Genomic DNA, 20,641 nt, shown 5'->3' with positions numbered 1-20,641 from the left:
GAACTCCCCTGTCTTTATTTTCTAAATATGGGAAATTATTTTAAAGAACTTGCTTTTCTTAGGAATATTGTGAGGCTTGAATGCTCAATAACACTTTTTTTTCCTTAATTTTAATAATTTTATTTTTCATAACGATAGATATGATTATTTTGAGATTAATGGTTATTTTTTATTAATCATCACTTCAACAAAGCACATTTTGACCATATGTCATTCAAAGATACACTTGGAATAATATAATTTTTGTTGTGAAGTAATTGGTAGAAGGGGAGGAAAAAAGCACATTCCAATTTCTTACTTATAATAGTGAATATGATACCTCAATAATCTTGGAATGAATTCATTCAATAAATTTAGTGCGTTCTTGTATAAATTTTTTAACAGTGGATAACAATCTATCATACATACTTATTTTTACTTTACTATTACATACTTTTGTCATCAAACTGCAATCTGTAACATTTTATTGGCGAAATAATTGTAGTATAATAAATTAAATCACAAAAACAGATATTTTAAAATAAATCTAATTTTCGACTTTACATTTTATTTACACCAATGATAATGATTTATGTTTTAATTGATATCATTTGACAACATTGTTTAGTAAAATCTGAATCGGGGAAAAGCAATCGAAAGGCAGCCCCGCACTTGTTGCATTATCCGAACGTCCCGATCTTGTATAAAATACACTCGTTTTCTTTAACAATTCCGCCGACAAGTGGCAAAAAAAAAAAAAAAAAAAAAAAGATAAATGTAATATCCATACAATTTTTTTTATTCATCGTATTGATTTCTTAGTCGGCGGAATAAAAACATTATGATGATGAATAAAAACATGTCTGATTCATTTTATTCGCTATGTCGATTATTCTGCCAGGTCGCCAAATTCCGAAAGAAAAGTCACCTATTTCGACTGTTCGTCACGTAATAACTTTAAAATATGATTCAAATTTCATTATATTTGATATTCAGCTTTCCACATCTTCATTCCGAAAGAGTTATGATTTTCATCGACGGAACTTTTAAATTCTAGCTGATGGGGGGGGGGGGAGTCGCAAGCGGTTACCCAAAGGTGCACAATTACAAACCTATTGTCACGGCTCCTGTTAAATAAACAATAAAAATGAATAGAAAAAATGCTTGTAGAAAAAACATTGTAGAATTATCACATAAAAAATTAATCGATCTCAAGAATGATAAAAATTTGACTCGAAAATGCAGAAATCTATGTTCCCGCAGAAATGTGCCATGTCTAGAATATGCAAAAGAGAGAGAGATGCCGGCCAATCTGTCCAGTCTGTTGATGTTATTTAGAATAGATGCTGGCTGCTATAGTAAGATTTCACTATATCAACAGAAATTTATTAATCTATTAAAATAAATCATGTTTTCCTAAGTAAATGATTAAAGTAATAGAAGCAATGTAAAATGACGATGTAACCATTTTTGGAGGTAGGTTTAATTGGACTTTATAAATGACACACACATTGTAAATTTTCAGAATCGTGCTGCTGTATGAACTGAAAACTGAAAAAAAGAATACTGTCTTTTTTTTTTTCTTTTTTTTTTCCCCCAAATTTCTGAGCTTTAGTAACCGCTCGAAATGTTTGTTCAACTGAAATTCAGGAATATCTTTGACATAACAGTTACTGCTTCCCCCCTCCCCGGATATAAAACCATCAGGCTCAGTAAGCTTTCCCTTTCCCAGTAATCTTACTAAACCATTTTTCACAGATGTATTCGAAATCATCAGCCAATTACAAAATTTTATGCAAGCCTTTATGCAAAACAATTTCATTTCCTTGGCCTAGGCTTGGGTGTGCGAGAAATATTACTCCGTCCTTCTCCACATGGAAGGAATAAGCCTCAGTAACTTAATATTTCTTGCCCTGCTATTCTTGAAATTTTTTTTCTTTATTTATTCTATGATGACAGTAAGGAAAGTTTAAAAGGGCTGCAATACTTGAAGGTCAGTCACCCAATTATATATGGTGATCGTTAAAGTCACTTTAAGCCCTTTAAATAAAAAATGATGTCTCGTATAGCCAGGGGAACTAACGCGAACCTATAGCAAAGTGCCTTATGCTGAATTTATTGAGCTGGTTACACCGCCTTTAGCGCCGAAACAAGGAAGTTACAAAAAAATAAAGGAGATCAAACACAAAATACTATGAGAAAAACGTACGCTATACTATAATAAAGACACCACAGAAAATTTCATTATCTGTTAAATTAGCAGAAATATTTGCAATTAAAATGTCACACTTTCTGTGATTGAAAAAGGGTTCGATCTGAAACTGAAAAACGTATCTGCCGGTATCCTCCCCTCCTTGCCAAGAGTGTTTTTCAGATTTTTTTTTTTTTTTTTTTTTTTTACCACTTTTGCTTACTTGCTTCGATGCTTAAATTTCACTTCGCCGTTGCTGAACACGGAAAAATTTTATGATAATACCAGAAAATATATTTTTCAATAATATTAGGACGAACCCTTTTCTAAGTCATGGAGAGTTCAGAATTTAAATCGCAAATATCTGTGTCAATTTGACAGATACCTAACTCCAACTTTTTCTTGTTTTTTTATTACAATATAGCGTAAATTTTTCTACCGATTTTCAGGCCGATTTCCTTTACTTTTTGAGTAATTTTTTTGAACTTCAGCATTTCGCTGCTACAGACGCTGTAACCTATGTCAATAAATTAAGCAGGATCACTTTACTGTAAGTACACATTAATTCCTTGTTATACGAGAAGTCATTTTGAATTTAACGATCTTAAATGGTCTTAACCGATTACCCTATATCATATATAATTTAAAAACATTTTAAATAATGAAACACGTTGATCTGCAGGCAAATACGGGAAAAAAGTCCTAATTATATTCTGAAATTTAAGCAATAATTGATTAGAGATAATTAAATAAGTTAAATAATTTTTTGGCTCAAATTAAAATAAAATCAGTTTACTAAAATTTTATGAGCTTTTGCATCAATAGCGGCTTTGAACTACAGCCCAATTAGCCTAGTGGATACGGTGACTCTCTATATAATAATTAAACATAAAACTACTTGCAAAAATTCGACTCATGGTAAAAACAAACAAAATCCAATTATAAATTATAATTAGATTTTATAATTTACTATATAATTATTTTATTGGCACGTGGTTTGCTTCAATTTTTTTAAAAATAAAATTAATAATCTTTTGACAAAAGCACAGAAAATAAATCACCTCAGTCATTTGAACTTTCTTCAGAAGGATGTCGCCAATTCCTTGTACATGAGTTTGCAAAGGCATACCCGTACGGCCTTCCCTGCAAAGAAAAACACTAAAATGAAATTTTTTAAAATTATCTTAAATTGCTTCAATATACAGCAAAAACCATGCATTTATTGTCAAATAGAGGAAATTGCACCCTTGAGTGATAACTTAGAAGAGAAAATGAAATTCAGGAATCAAAGGAGAAAGATAGCAAATTGAGTTCTAAAGGCTTACACGGCAGAATGTGAGAAAATGCAACCAGTGTTAAACAAGAATTAATACTGTTATAATACAAGGGGCTAAGTGAAGAGAAATTTACATCAGGGGAAAGGTAATAAACAATAAATGAGAAGAAAACAAAAATTAAAATTAATGTAAAAAGACGTAAAATACCAGTTGGAAAAGGTACTATTCTTGTTAATTTTATTCATAACAGCTTCAACATCATAAAATTTCAACATCAAAACAATTGCACTGATGCAGCAAATTTTAGAGCATATGACAAGACTAATTTTTTGACTAAACTAAAAAACATTTTAAACTAAAGAATTTTTAAAATATAAAAATAATTAAGCGCTAAAATCTCATTTCCACAGTCGGCGATTCCGGCTGTTATCCAGCAAGATAAGTTCTACCCAATGGCAGATTTCGATTAGAATGCTCAGACAGCTGCCAAAGGACTGACAGAATGAGGACAGCAGTCAGGTGAATTAAAAATAATATTAATCTAGTTGTGAAAAAAATAATTTTGGAAGGAATACATTTTTTTTAATTATAAAATATTAGAAGCATAATGCGCACTCACATTGAATTAGCAAATCGTTAATTAAAGTATAAGCAATTATATATTTAAAATTTAAAGGCAAGTATTTTTCTTTCTCCCCAAGGAAAGAAATGGAATTTAAGGTCCTCATTAGTGTGAAAATTCTTTGAGTTTGCATTTAGGGAAAGAAACCGGTGCAGGAATATCGACAGATTCTTCCTCCAAAGTCGCTATCTTGGCATGGGGGGGGGGGGGGGGGTGCTCATTGTCTGACATTCCAGAATCCTCCATACTTTCGGATCATTTCATCAATTCCTTCAACACAATCTTCAGTTGAAAAAGACTTGCAAATTAGTCCCCTTTCAATGAGAACGCGGCAAGAGCAAAATAATTTCCATCTCTTCCCTGAATTGAAGAACTGGTAAAGAAGTCAAAGTTGCTAGATTAAAGAGCAACATTAAAAGAATATTGAAGCCTATATCATATCACTGGCAGCGATGTTTTTCAAAGACGTGATTGGAATCTTGGTCAACTGATATGACAAATGTTTGAATCTTCAAGGAGATTATGTCGAAAATTAATCATGTGTGTGCATAATTTTTGTTAATAAATTCATTTTGTTCTCTATTTTTATCTTTTTTAATGAGCTATAGAAGCTTGAAAAAAAAAAAAAAAACGGCCCTCGAAGTTGAAATTTTAATTATTCATTTTCTAGTTATATTTCTTTCTACAGGTAATGTAAAATAATTTTAATGTATTTGTTTGAAATGTATTATTTCTTTAATCCTCCACAAGTATTGCTCCACTTTACATTACTTAATAAGTAAGAAAATCTTTAAATAACAACTATGGCTAATATTTCATGATTTTTTATAAAAAGAATCATTCTTTCCATAACATGCATGCTAAAAAATAAATGAATTAAAGCACATATATTTTCACAGTTTCACTGAAATAAAAAAGGACGGAAAAATAAATCATTAACATGATGATTAAGAAAAAAATCTAAAACCAAATTGGTCAATTGTTTTTTATATCATTATGTCCATTAGCCTAGGGCTGTAAAATCCTCAAATTCCGCCACTGGTTCTACCCTATTATTTATTTCTTTTAAAAATGAAATCATTACTTCTCAAAGCTATCAGCTATCATTTCTGATGCCTTTTTGCAAACTCATATTGCTGTCGTGGCTGATTTCAAACTATAAGACATTACATTAGACTATAACGTTTTCATATAACAGAATATCAATTTTTGAAATTTTTAATTTGTCAATTCAATATTTTTTCGAATAATTGTAAAATTTTCAGTCTTCCCATTATCTACGATAGTCCATTTTTTTTTCTAATTACCTACGAGTTCATAAAGTCTTTGATAGTAAAGGTTTGGAACTTAATCATTGAAGCTGGCAAATATGGCTCTCGAACAATTTCTTATAAGTAACTCCAAAGAATTAAAAATAAAAAATAAAAAAAAGCAGAAACCAGAAAATGTAGGTTAAGGCATGCAGAGACATCTAAAATGGGGTAATCTGTCAATACCACATTGTGTGATTCTGAAGCTTTAAATACAGTAAATCTTTCCCTCAATTTCACTGTTTACTGCGAGAATGACTTTATGGGGAAGTAAAAATATAGAAATCAAAATTTTACATTTACGTCTTTCACCTCCTTTGGCAATGAAGAATGTAATAAATGATCTTAGAGTTACATAATTTCAAAACAGGATTTAAAAAAAAATTAATTTTTTTTCATTATTTATTTATTTTTTGTAAATATGATTTTTTTTTTGTAAATATGAATCCCCATAAAAATGCTTAACTTCTTTCATGCATGCCAGAAATTAAAAGTAATTCTATCTTTACAAAACATATGCATAGAGACTGAGCACGCAAAAAGCAAAATGAGTTTTAAAGATTAATAAAGCTAATATATGATAATTGTTTTTAATATTATCAGATATATAATTTATATTTAAATGAGAAGCTGCGATAAAATGAATTATACTTCATTATAAAATAAATATAATGAAAAAGATATTTTTAGTGTCTGAAAATTAAAAAATAATTTTGAATGGCCATTTGATCGGGCACGTCGAGTGAACGATTTGAATAATCAACGCACTTGCTCATCATATACTATAAAAGAGTTGCAAGTAGAAAAACATTTGCATAGACAAAATGAAAGTAAGTGCATACTTAGTAATATATGATGGTTTAATAATTCATAAATATAAATTTTAATTATACTAAATGATGTTACATCACCATACCACTTTAACAGTCTCATCACTAATGAAAACTTCAGTAATAACGTCTGAGCAGTCAGACTTTGCATAATCATTCTAAAACAACGACAAACGAATAACATGCCAGCTAAACTCCAGATTTATTTCTTGTATCTAATATGCATTTATAATCGTTTCTTTTTAGATGAAATTCCTAGCATAGATTCTAAAAAATATCTTTTATTTATATTCTTAAAATTAGTTTCTTTCTCGCTTATTTTCCAAAATATCTAAATAAAAAATTGTAAACAATGCATAGTAAACCTGGATTCCATTTTCTCCCCCCCCCCTTTTAGAGGTGGTGGGAGGAACCGAGGAAATTAATGTTTGTTTTCAAGGAAGATGTGCAAAAACTGAGACATGTATCTAATGAAAACATTAAAGAAATTATCAGATATAATGCTGAAACAGTTCATTACGTTTCTGCATGTAAACATTTGAACAAATAAAAAAGATTTTCTGAAGTCTACAGGTATTTCATTTTCCTCTTTTGAGTCCCCCCCCCCTTTTATATCATAAACTTCAGTGATATATTTCTTGTGGACATGTGAAAAATGAAACGCGTTTACAATCAGGATCTTCAACAAAAAAAAAAAAAAGTTCTTTTGAAGGTTTACAGTCCCACACATTTTAAAATATTAAATTAATAGAAAAATCATGCATCAAATATTTTGGGCATTCTGTTATTAAAATGCAAACACTGCATTCCATGACGCAGAAACATATTTCCGATACCAATATAAAGAAAATGTTTCAAGGAATAATACCTATATTTTTAAACATTACACAAGATACTTAAAAAAGAAACAAACATTCACTGTAATCCTGTTTAAAGTTAAGCAGAAACTTTTTCAGCACAGATCATTGATACCAAACTATGGACATATAAATTTCATTGGATTTTCACCCGTTTTTCAATCGCTCTTTTTAATTAAAATCGTCGATTGAAACTGAAATTTATAAATACAAAATTTGCAGCTTCCCAAAATTATTAGAATTTTAACACCGGATTTGAATTAAAATGAATGCAACAAAAACAAATTTGATTTTTTTTTTTTTTTTTTTTTTTTTTTTACAGTTTCCATGCTAAAATCTAAACTTTTACATTCACACTCCTTAAAAGGAAATTAATTAGTCAGTATTAGACATACCATATATCTCAGGTTTAAAAAAACAATTCATTAAAATAGAAATTATGCCCATAATAAATTTTAGATGAGCTAAATATATACAAAACATTTTTTTTCTCATCTCTGAAAATAAATTAAAGAAATATACATTACCATGTTGCTAGTCTATGTTCTAATTCTCTAAGAAACGAGCAATGGAATTCATACAATGGATCTACAACACCAAATAAAACGGTTAGAGCATGGGTAGGCATATTTTCTTCTTTGCTAACTTCGTCACGAAACCACTGAAAGAAATTTCATATAATTTATTAGCAATAGCAAATAAATAAAATTCACCTAATGCAAGTTTAATCATAAACACTATATAATGTTTTAAAGATTTTTGCAAACTGACAAATACTGATACAAATAATAATAAAAAATATATTTTTTATTTTTTATAAAAAAAATGATACAAAAGATGGATTTGAACAACATAAATAATTTGAAAGCTGTGCTGCGCTAATATCAAAAACTACTGTACATTTATTACTTTTATTCACATCATTACTTTTAATAAGCAAAATTATATCTGAGAACGTAGAATTAGTGATTAAATGGTTTTTTCAAACAAAAGTTTGAAAGATTAATAACCATATCTGGAATATTCATGGTATACGAAATGAAGAAACCCCGAATTTCAAGATGTTAATGAAATAAAAAAAAATATACGCATTTTTGAAAACAATAGTAAAACCAGATTATGTGCGATCAACTTTTAAAAAAAAGTTTTAAAAAAATATATAAATACAAAAACATAACGATTCTTATCGAATGCCAATATATTCATCCATCAATTACAAAAATTTCTTTTAAAAAAAGCTTGTGTATTCAAATAATCAAAATCTATATATTAGTTATCTTATAAATTGTGCCTCTAGAAATATTAATAATTTGAAGGAAATCTTTTCTATCCTTAAAGAGATCCAAAATATTGTAATGCAGACTTAATAAAATTTTTCTTTCAAATTTCTTTTTTCAGCAGATTGATTGAGGAGGAGGAGGTCATAGAACTCATGCCCCCCCCCCCGCCCCGCCAAAAAACCTTAGACAATATTTTGTAGTCTGGAGGAAAAATTGCCGTAAGTTTAATCGCATTTTGAAAAAAACTTTGATATATCTAGGCCTTGGCGCCCTCTAGAGTTATTGGGCCTCTAGACAGTTGAATACTTTGCCAAATTGGTAACGCGTCTCCAGTCTTGGCTTAAACAAGCTAAGCTAATGACTCATCTCCAGGATAATTGTGTAGCGACCAGGAAGGCGAAATATATATAGATATTCCAGGCGCCGATCTTAGGGGGGGGGGGGGACAAAGATACAGTATTTGTACGTAAATGTCATTTTTTAATTTAAAATATGAAGGAAAGGTTAAAAAATAATAATAATCCCCTGCGCCATTTGAACTTGGAAAGCCACCAATGACGCCTGGAGACGAAAAAAATCACAATATGTTCCACGCATTACATACCCCCGGTATAACACTGCCTCTAGAAATTTTGGCACAAAATCGACTGTTTTTTTGCCATGAAGGTTTTTTTTTTTTTTTTTTTTTTTTTTTTCGTTTGCATTTGCTATCATACGAAATTCGCGCCACAGTCGCTTATTAAGTACCGAGAATATCTTTCATACGTTAGAAATGATGAGGCAACTGAGTTCATAAAATATCTTTCATTGGATTATTCATTCATCCTAAATTAAGAGCCCACATTTCCATATTTCATAATTATCTAGTGAACAGTCGAACTTTGATTGTATTCACTCTATTCTTAACCTAAATAACATTTACCAATCATATAAATTCCAGGGAAAAACTTCCTTAGGATATAGAAAGAAAATATGCATAAAAATAAATTTTAAAATTAATTTATAAACAAAATTACAAAAATTTAGCAGCATTACATAAATAATAAATCTTTTGAAATACGCATATCTCTGATCATAAAAATTTTTATGCTCATACCAATATAATTTTCCTGAAAAGTTACTTATTTAAAGGGGAAAACCTTTATACATTGATTGCGGTCAAAGCATTGTCCATTTGATTTTTGAATGAAGTGAAATTTAATTTTTAATTATTTTACATTAAATAATTTCTAAATGACAATTACTATGAAAAACCATTTAAAAACATAAACGCTTCTTGTAAAGATTTCACACAGAAACAAGATACAAATCAAGTAAACATTATAATAGGTGATTTTTTTATAATTTTTCAATGAGTTATATATAACAGATGGCATTAGTTAATCAATGCAATAAAAATAAAAGATTTTTATGAATACAGGAAGGAAGTATAGATCTTATAGTAAATTTTTTTTAAAAAAATACTTCACATAATAAAATGTTTGACAGTATTTACATAAATTAGACAATAGCATTCTAATTTATGTTTGGAACATTAAAAACAAACTAAACTTACAACATTTATGAGCTCTAAATCTTTCTTGTAAGTTCTTTCTGTCATTAGTAGCTCTTTAGATATAAAATATGCTTTATCAGCCGGAATTCTCTAAAATAACAAACATAAAGAAAAGTAAATATCAATTTTGATAAAAATTTAAAAGGCTATAAATCAACCAGCGCTTATTAATTAAAAGTGCTGCTTATTAATACAATCATTAGGAACAGCAATTGCTGTTATGTCATTTTCAAATGACTCGAAATAAGAATAGAGATAAAAATACATATATTAAAATAAACCAAATAAAAATTAGGAAAGGGACTTTTTTTCGAAATATTAAATTACTAATAATAAGTTTAATAATAATCATTGAAAAATATTAAATGATATATTATTTTTGAATAACTATTATATGAAAAAGAGAATAATTATATGGTGCAAAATACAATCGTCTAATTAACGGATTTATTATTCAGACAATCTGATATTGTTTCATCGACAAAAATCAGAAATTTCCTAGATACAAGATGTTAAAGTTGCTTCCAATACAGATTTGATGTTTAAGAAACAGTAGGAGAGAAAGAGTTAAGTTAAATATACTTTATTAGATCATTTCAGACGCTGTAGCACTTTCACACAAATAAATTATCAGAAGCAAAATAAATAAATAAATAAAAGGCTTGAAAGAAAATAGAAAGTTGTAGCACCTCTTTTTCCTCTTCAGCAGAGATCGCCCCCTTGCGGCGTTCTTTAACCTAATTTTCTATGTGTGTCTGTAGTAATAAGTGTTTGTGAATTTTGTAGTGTAGCTGTGTTTGTGAAGATTAAAAATAGTGTATTTAAAACCGGGCAGTTCCTTAGAAAAAAACCACAACACACCACTATAAAATGTGGTGCCAAAACGTGGAGCCGATCCAAGGATTAGATAAGTAGTTTTGTTTTGTTTCTGAAAATAGAAAAGTTATAAAATAACTTGTTTTATTCTAATTTAGAAAACCGGAATGTAAATTTGCACAATAACTTTTGTTTTAATAAATCGTTCTGTACGTAACAGAACCAGGTATTTATGTTAGGATTAAACACTTTTCTTGATAAGTTTATTGAAAATAGCTTGCGAATATTCCTTTTGTAATTAGATATATCTTTGAAACCTATGAAAGCTTTGTTTATGTGCTTCATTTCTGTACTCCATCAAAACGTAATTTAGTTTTTATTGAATCGTTTCGTTTTGAGAAGAAACAGATAAATTATTGCTTTATTATCGAATGCTTTATTTATTTATTTATTTATTTAGCATATCCGGTGTTCTATTCTTCTTTTTGTGTCTCTATACTGCATTGTATTTAAGAATAGGCTATTAATCAATTTTGTTTAATTCCTTTTATTAACGGAAGTTTTCTAAAACAAAAAGAAGGGAAAAAGGAAAGTAGATGAAAGTATTTTTTTTCTCTCTTTCTCGGAATAGGAAAAGTTCCAAGAAGAGAAACTGTTTTATTGATAGTATTTGAAATATACCCTGTGTGTTCCTTTTTTTTTTTTTTTTTTTTTTTTTTTTTTATTCAATAAGAATACTTCTTGATTTAAATTTTACTTAGCATTATTCTGAACATCGTATTTTCTGTTTTTTTCAATGATAATATTTTCATTTTTTTTTATTCTTTTGAAATTTGAGTATATGATTTTCTATCGTTATTTTGAGAAATTCGATAGTAAATTTTGTCTTACAAATGTTAATTGAGAATTTTTTTTATATATATTTTTGCATATTGAAAAGTGAATTAGAAATTGTGTATCAGTAAAATGTTAATATTGATTATTTGTTTATTAACGTAATTGCAAATTTTATTGTTAGTATTTTGAATTTAAATTGAACTTTTTAGGAACTTTTAGGACTTTTATATGAACATTTCTCAACTGACTGTGCTCAGAGAAAAATAACTTTTTATTTGGGGTCGTTTAAAGTTAAACGTTCAATATGGCATTTATGTCTAAAGGTAAGAAACAAGATTTAATAAAACTTGCCACAGAACTTGGTGAGGAAGTGGAAAGTGATCTTAAAGTGATTGAATTACGCGAATTAATATTGAAAACGTCGATTTACAAAGAAGATTTAGACTTTGTGACAGATACCCTAGAAAACATTATGACTAAAAGATTAAAACATGAGGAACGAGAACATGTCGCTGATGAAAAAGAAAGAATAGAACGGGACAGAGCTTACGAGTTGGAGAAACTCCGCCTGCAAGTGGAATCTCATAAGTTGGAGCAGATTTCTGATCTTGAACTTTTGCCTGCAGACCAACAAGCTACATTTAACTTGAAAAAGTTGCTCCCTGACTTTGACTCGCAGAATGGGGACATGACCCTATTCTTAAATCTATTCGAACGTCAAATGAAAATTCTAAAAATAGGTAAACAGAACTGGGTTGCTCATCTTTGCCACACTATTGGGCTACTACCCAATAGTGTGGCACAGCTCATCGCAAGAGAACCAGAACAGGAAGCACATAACTTTGATGATATTAGATCCATGTTACTTCAACGGTTTAAATTAAGCGAGGAGAGGATGCGACAACTCTTTTTAACTCACAAGAAAAAACCTGAAAGCACATGGAAAGACTTCTATTTTGAACTGCGTAGCTATTTTGAAGCATGGCTAGGAGAATTGAACATAACGAAGATTGAAGAATTAAAAGATCTAATGATCCTGGATCAAATACAGAAACGAATTCTTCCCGAAGTCAAGAACCATTTTATTGATGTATGGAGTGAATGGGTTACCCCAAATGATCTAGTGGAGAAAATGGACAGTTAAGACAACTTACGCTCTGTAAACCTAAAGCTTCCCCCAAAGCCACATGAAACAAAGGCTATTTACCCAAAAAGGAATCAATATCAATCAACTCGATTTGAACAAAGAGATGATAGACAGGGTCTGCCGTGGATTCCCAGTCAAAGTAGGCGGAATCCCGGGGTCCCCAGTCAAAGTAGGCGGGATCCCAGCTATCGTGCTATGGTTGTGGAGTAGGAGGAATTGTACAGGCAAAATGTGCGACATGTAATCCTATGGATCAAGGAGACAGCACTCAACCTCCAACCCTTAATCACATGAACTTTTATAGTATCTCAATGGAAAGCCAGCCATCAAACATTATTGAAATTACGATTTGTGGTTCCCAAGCAGCAGTGTGTGCCGACACTGGGGCTACACATTCGGTTGCCGGAGAAAAACTTTACCATTTCCTCAGGAATAATGGACGAAGATTCAAAAATAGCACTGTTGACATGGCCCTAGCCGACGGGCATGTAAAAAAAAACAGATCTACTCACAACAACGGTAGAATATTGGTGTGGCGGGAAAAGTTATCCACACGAAACTTATAGTCTTGAAGAATTCCAAAGGAAATCGAACTCTTCTCTGTACAGATTTTCTGAGAGCCGCAGGTATCGTCCTGGATCTTCAGAAAGGACTTTGGTATTTCTCAGAGGCTCCTCACCAATCGTCATACTTTATTGAATCTCTGGCTGATATTAAGTATCTCCTGGTTGTACCTGTTGCATCCCATCCCTGTCAACTTCAAGAAAATGAGGGTACCCATCTCTCGGACGAATAACGGACGAAATTCAATTCCCTGCTCAAAAGGTACGAGAAATGTTTCCAACCAGGTGGAGAACCAACTCCTTTCATCGAGCATCGAATCAACACTGATGATCATCTCCCAGTCGCCGTACCACCGTATAGAATGTTTCCAACTAAAAAAGAAACGTTGAAACAAGAAATTGATCGACTCCTTGCTGAATGAATTATTGAAGAGTGCGGGTCACCATATGCCTCTCCACTGGTCCTAATTCCAAAAGCCAACGGTATCATGAGACTTTGTATAGACTACAAGAAACTGAATTCCATCACTGTCCCAGGCTCTTATCCATTACCATAAATGGGCGATCTTTTACATGAGGCAAAGCCGACCCCTTTTGTGTCAGCAATTGATTTGAAAGCCGGTTATCATCAAGTAAAGGTCCATCCAGATGACCTAGACAAAAAAGCGTTTGTTTGCCATTTTGGAACATACCGCTTCAAAAGGTTGCCATTTGGACTCAGAAACGCACCGGCCATTTTTCAAATATTAATAGACCGTTTCCGCAATGGTCTGGAAGATATCTTTACTCTTCCTTACCTAGATGACATTTTCATTTTGTCAGAGACATTTGAAAAACACCTCTCAGACTTGCAGAGTGTCTTATAAAGACTGATCCTCTTCAAACTTCAAGCCAACCGCGAGAAGTGCTGCTTTGCATCCTGCAAAGTGAAATGTTTAGGTTTTTGGATAACTCAGAAAGGAATAGAAATTGATCCTGAGAAAATTGCCTCAATCCAGAGCATCCCACCTTCGCAGAATGTTAAACAGGTCCAATCGTTTCTACAAACTTGTTCCTGGTTCAGAAGATAATACAAAATTTTGACGAGATTTCACGGCCCCTCAGTGACCTCACAAAAAAGAAATTTCCTAGGAATTGGGGATTTCCCCAGCAGACCGCATTCGAAACCCTTAAAAAGTGCCTTACAACACCCGTAGTGTTGAAGCACGCTAATGGCATCAAGCCATACATTATCCGGACTGACGCATGCCACTATGCACTTGGGGCTGTTTTATTTCAAGGTACCGGATCAGAAGAACATTCAATCGAATATGCAAGTCGATTGCTCACTCAAGCAGAACGCAATTATTCAGAAAGGGAAGCTCTGGCTGTTGTTTGGGCCTTAAAGAGATTTCGTGGTTATTTAGAAGGTTCTGAAATCACTGTGGTATCCGACCACCAGCCTTTACGATGGCTCTTAACTTTAAAGTCTCCAAAGGGACGACTTGCTCGATGGGCTCTAGAAATTCAAGCTTCCAACCTGAAAGTTTTGTATGTTGCTGGAAAAGACAATGTAGTTGCAGACATGCTCAGTAGGCCTATATATGATGAGAAAGAATCTCCTTATGAAGTGTGTAACATAGCCATTGCTGACCTGCCTGTCAGAAGTGCTAAAGACATGCGTGAAGCCCAACTTGATGAAAATCTGAAAAAGATTTTGACAGTTTCGAATCTACTCAGAAAACAGAATATTATGCTAATTGGACAGAACGTGGGTTTTTAATGAATCAAGGTGTTCTTTACAGATATTTGCCAGATGCTGATTCCGAAGTGGTACAACTGGTAATCCCTTCTTCAGAACGTGATTCTATAATGGAAAAACACCATGATGATCCGACGGCCGGTCATTATGGAGAAGAAGGTACGTTTTAAAGAATTGCTAGACGTTACTATTGGACTGGTATAAGAAAATGCATAAATGATTATGTAAAAAACTGTCCAGAATGCAACCGATATAAAGCCAACAACCAGAAGCCAGCTGGTTTACTGCGAATCCCAGTCTATTCTCAAAGATTTGAGATAATCTCGATGGATCTTTTTGGTCCATTGCCAAAGACTGAAAATGGTAAGCAATGGATATTTATTATTGAGGATTGTGCAACCCGATGGGTTGAACTATTTCCACTATCTCAAGCAACTGCTAGTGAGTGTGTCATTACACTCATTGAGGATGTATTCCTGAAACATGGAAATCCCAGACGAATCATTAGCGACAATGGGTCTCAATTCGTCAGCGCCGTTCTTCAACAAGTGTGTTGCACCCTCAACATTATCCAAAATCTCATTCCTGTTTATTTTCCTCAATCAAATCCTGTAGAGCGAAAGAATAGAGATTTAAAGCCTCGACTGGCCATATTGGTTGGAGACGATCACGGAAACTGGCATTCGAAGTTACCAATGATTCGTTTCGCCATGAACATCGCAGTTTGTGATACCACTGGCCATACACCTGCATTCCTCCAATTCGGAAGAGAATTAAGGACTGTTGATGATGTACGAGATTTCAAAGCAGTTGTCGAGAATGACAATTTTGTACCCGAGATAACACCTTATCTCAAAAGGTTTGCAAACATCATGAACGAATTAAGGGAACGATAGAAATGAAACAAGATAGAAGGAAGATATATTACGACAAAAACAGGAAGCAAGTATTTTATTCTCCGGGTGATAAGGTTTGGGTAACATCCCATCTCATTAGTAACAAATTTAGACGTAAAACGTCGAAATTTGCACCACGTCGAGATGGTTCATACATCATATTAACGCAGCGTTCTCCAACTACCTATGAAATTGCTAGCCCAAGTGATCCATCCACTTCCTTAGGAATATATCATACCTCAGCTCTACATTCTTACAGTCAAAACATAGAAGCGAATACACCACTGCATCTGATTCGCAATAGAGGCCGACCACCACAACTTAAATCCCTTTCCTCAGGAACCAATAGACCTCCAGACAATTCAAATTCTGTCTCCTTGCCGGGATGTCGTCGGAGCAAGAGGGAGGGATTGTAGCACCTCTTTTTCCCCTTGAGCAGAGAGCGTCCCCTTGTGGCGTTTTTGCAGAAGACAATCAGCTGAACGGCAGACCTGCACCCTGAGGTCGACTTTTTCCCCAGGTGCAACCCTTGCGCTAAAGCCGAAAGCTTTCGGCCGGAAATCGTGGAATCCCTTCACCATACTGTTTTTTAACCTAATTTTCTATGTGTGTCTGTAGTAATAAGTGTTTGTGAATTTTTTAGTGTAGCTGTGTTTGTGAAGATTAAAAGTAGTGAATTTAAAACCGGGCAGTTCCTTAGAAAACCACCACTATAAAATGACATTTAATTAAGGAGCAATTCAATCAACAGAACAAGAAACTAAATTATTTCTTGCTCTTGATTACCTTTGGATGCTTAAGGTAACTCTAATTCTGATATCATCTATGATAATGATAATTATATTAATAATTATGATATTTTCAACCAAATTTATGATATTTTCAATGTACTTAGGTTGTTTTTACAAAATGAGAAATCTCATAACTGGACTAATTCAATTCCTTTTTTACAAATAAGAGAAAATTAAATCTTTTACAAATACCAAAATTGTGTCAGAAAGGAAAGCGTCCTTAAAATAAAAAATTTGCTTTCCCAGTTTTTAGCTTTAGTTTTTCCTCCGCGAAACCAAGGGTTCCAACCTGGGCTTGGGTTTTTTTTTTTCCTCCCCCATTTCCTTTCAAAGATATTACAAATTAGCATTTTACAGGTACTTTTAATTAATATTCTTTCCATTTTTTATGCATATATACATGTTTCATCCCCTAATTCTTGAATTATTATTTAATTTTTAAACAAAAAATAATTTCAAATTTAGAAGCTTTTTTTAAAATGTTCAAAATTAAAATTAAATTATCAATTTATCGATGGCTTAAATTAATACATTATTCACTTTTGTATGCAAAAACTAATGTTTTTCTTTTAATATTCGAATTATAAATTAATTTATAAAAGGAAAAATATTATAATTGTGGACGCATTTCCTTAAAATTATAAACAAATATATAAATTAAATTATCAACTTACAGATAGTTTAAATTAATATGTTATTCTTTTTTAATCAAAAATAAATTTTCATTAACCTAATACTTTAATTATAATTTAATTTTTAAGCAGAAAAATAATTACAAATGTAACTTACATGGTGATAAATATTAATTACAATTATTGACATCGTAAAATAAAATTATTCAATATTTCTAGACATTTATTACTTTCAATGATATAAAAGAACCAAAATGGTATTTATCATAGAATCATTTTAAACAAAACTCATTTAAATACCTAGCACAATTGATAATTAATGATTGTTCACAAAGGCAATGATAAATAGATATACTGGAAAACAAGTTTCATTTACATTTAAAAATAATTGTCTTTCATCAGGAAGTTGGGTAGTGTATCCAGAATACTGTATCACAATATTAAAACTTTTGGACAGTCTACCTATGTGTTCAATAATTTAACATCTGCTTTCTTTCTTTCTTTCTTTTTTTTTTTTTTTCGTTTTAATATAGGGAACATTTGCTGAAATATTTAATAAATTATCCTTTGCTCTCTTTAATTTTCAATATAAATATGGTTTCATTGAGTTAGAACAAAAACTTTATAAATATCTGAAAACTTAAAACTTTTGGACACTATAAGATTATAATAATTATTTAAATTATTTAACGTCTTTAAAATTATATTTATAAACATTTTAACATTAAAAAATTTAATTATAATTAAAGTGTAAATACCATGTAAATGAACATAATTTTGAGTAAAAAAATGTGTAGCATATTAAACTGAAAATAGTAATATATTAAAATAAGTAGTATCAAAATTAGTAATATATTTAATTGAAATGTTTGTAAATTGTTAATTCTGTTTAAATAGATTTTATATATTTTTTTCAATTCACATATAAATTTATATATTTTTTTCAATTCACATATAAATTTATATATTTTTTTCAATTCACATATAAATCTATAAATTATAATTAAAGAATCATAAGAATTAATATGTACATATGCATAAAAAATGGAAAGCATATTAATTAGAAGTATCTGTAAAATGTTAATTTAAAATATTTTTGAAAGGAAATGAAAACAAACAAACAAACAAAAAAAAAAAAGCCCAGGATCGAATCCTGGTCTCGCTGACGAAAGGCTAAAGTTCTACCGACTATGCTGCAAGGATGATCACGTACAGTAGCAAATTACTAGTATATAAGCTATGTTCAAAGTTTGAAGGTTTTTTCCTCGGATTTTGTTGGCTAATGCGTTTTAAAATCTTAATGAATAAGTTATACTACCATACCTAAAGTTATACTACCATCATACAATTTCTCATCCCAAACTCAAACTTCAACCCGTACCCTCTCCTTGTCAGTACAAATACTCTTTTAGCTTCATCTAATCTAGTCCTGCATCTGATAAACATTTTATTTCAATGTCCATTAGATATGCAATTCACCATTTAGATGAGCTCGTAATCAAATGCCGCTACTTGCGGACAATATAAGTTCACTTCCTTTTCCAAGAAGAAATACAGCTGAACATGTTAAAATGGACAGCAATATGACTTCATAAAAAACGGAAATAATTATTTCATGAAATTACCACTGAATCTCCAAACCTAAATTGTATGGACCATTCCCAAATGCTCAAATTAATACGTAATTGTTCAAATCAATACTTATAAGGAAAGCAATATTTTCTTTCCTGCATTGTAATCTATTAAAAAATGATAAAGGGTATTTGTTGGTTACTGTTGAACTTTTCTTTTCTATGCAAACGAAATGATAATTAATATAAGTGAGTTGGTAATTTTAAAACGAATTTCATGGTAAATTAAGAATGTAAAATAATAGATAAATTATATTTTTAAAAATACATACTTTTCTTCTAACTTCTGTATCAGTCTCAGATCTAGGAGAATGGGCAGTGCTACATTGCTCTCGAAGGCTTCGTAATGGAGAGGTAGGAGAACGGCTCATTTCTTCATCGCTGGAAATGCACCTGGTGGATATGGAGGTTGTCTCACTATGAACATTGCTGCTACTTCTTGGTTGACTCACTGGACTGGACAAGTCTTTAGCTGGAGATTGGTAGGGGGGTGGAGATTCAAAAGCTGTGGAAGAACAGCCAAGGGGGGTTCTAACTACTATCTAACTACAATAACTACTTAGAATTTAGTTCTATGTTAATAATTAAACATGAAATAATCCATTTTCCCAACAAAAAGTAAGCACAAAATTAGAAGAATTAAAAGACAAGAAATTCATCATGAATAGTACTTCATAAATAGCACAATAATTTTACATTAAAACAATTACATAAAACCATATATGAGATTTAGAAGAAATTTTCACAGGTGCTTGACATTCATAGAGCATCAAAGAGTGATACCAATTTAATTTGTATATAATGATTGAAAATGAAGAATTTGAAAGAATATTAAAAAGTTCATTCATACAGATACATCAAATAGATAATTTCTCCTTAATTCGATCTGAAACATTATGATTAATATGTCATATAAGAACTATAACTCCTTTTTAGAAATAATTACAAATTTATAATCGTAAATTCAAGCAGTTCATCAGTGACGCCATTAATAAGTCAAAATATTACCAGCATCGCAATATTCTGTTGTTATAAAGTGCACTTGTTACGAAACCCCAACAATCATATGAAAGTTGTAGAATTCATCACATGACAATGAATACTCCAAAACAAGAATTTTCTTAGTAAGATTATTTTCCAGCACAAAAGTACCTAAGAGATATCTACTGCTGATCCAAATAATTTAAAAAAGGTTTCACAGAGCATCTTTCCAAAACGTTAGCTATATACTAGCAGTTCTCTATTAAAATGTACATTTAATCAATACTTTTTCAAAACGACGCTGACGGGGAGGGGGATTTCATGCTGGAAGGAATTTTTACAGTCCCGGTTTTTTTTTTTTTTTTTTGCTGTTTTTTTGCCCCTCTACTGCATAAGCGCAGCAAGTGCCTTTTCTCTTTTTTGTATACACAAAGAGACGAGATTTGAGAAGTACAGTTCTGTAGGCATTAGAAATAGTGTTTTAAACATTTTTTTTTCACTTCAGGTGGCAAGCTTGGAACGTGAAAATAAATAAGAAAACGAAAGATAAGAAATAGCAAATAAAAAATATTTCATTATAAAATTTTCTAATAAATAAATACGAACGAATTTTCTTTACATGTGTATTTATTTTAATCTTTACTTCATGATTTTCTTTTATTATTCACCAGCAGTTACGTAGATCTTTATAAACAGAAAAGGCAG

General features: G+C 31.1%; 1 protein-coding gene across 1 annotated transcript in view; it reads right to left on the bottom strand.

Moving 5' to 3' along the window:
* Positions 1-20,641, bottom strand: part of LOC129960052 (FERM, ARHGEF and pleckstrin domain-containing protein 1-like) — a 147,775-nt gene that overhangs the window by 32,484 nt on the left and 94,650 nt on the right. The window contains exons 13-16 of the mRNA XM_056073099.1: positions 19,228-19,460; positions 9,902-9,991; positions 7,594-7,727; positions 3,232-3,313 (exon numbers count right to left, since the gene is read on the bottom strand). Of these exons, the coding sequence (XP_055929074.1) occupies positions 3,232-3,313; positions 7,594-7,727; positions 9,902-9,991; positions 19,228-19,460 (539 nt within the window). The remainder of the gene's footprint in view (positions 1-3,231; positions 3,314-7,593; positions 7,728-9,901; positions 9,992-19,227; positions 19,461-20,641) is intronic.

The sequence above is a fragment of the Argiope bruennichi genome, chromosome X2, assembly GCF_947563725.1.
Source record: "Argiope bruennichi chromosome X2, qqArgBrue1.1, whole genome shotgun sequence".
Taxonomy (NCBI): Eukaryota; Metazoa; Arthropoda; class Arachnida; order Araneae; family Araneidae; genus Argiope; species Argiope bruennichi.
The sequence above is the reverse complement of the archived record's forward strand: the minus strand, read 5'-3'. Positions and strand labels throughout refer to the sequence as shown.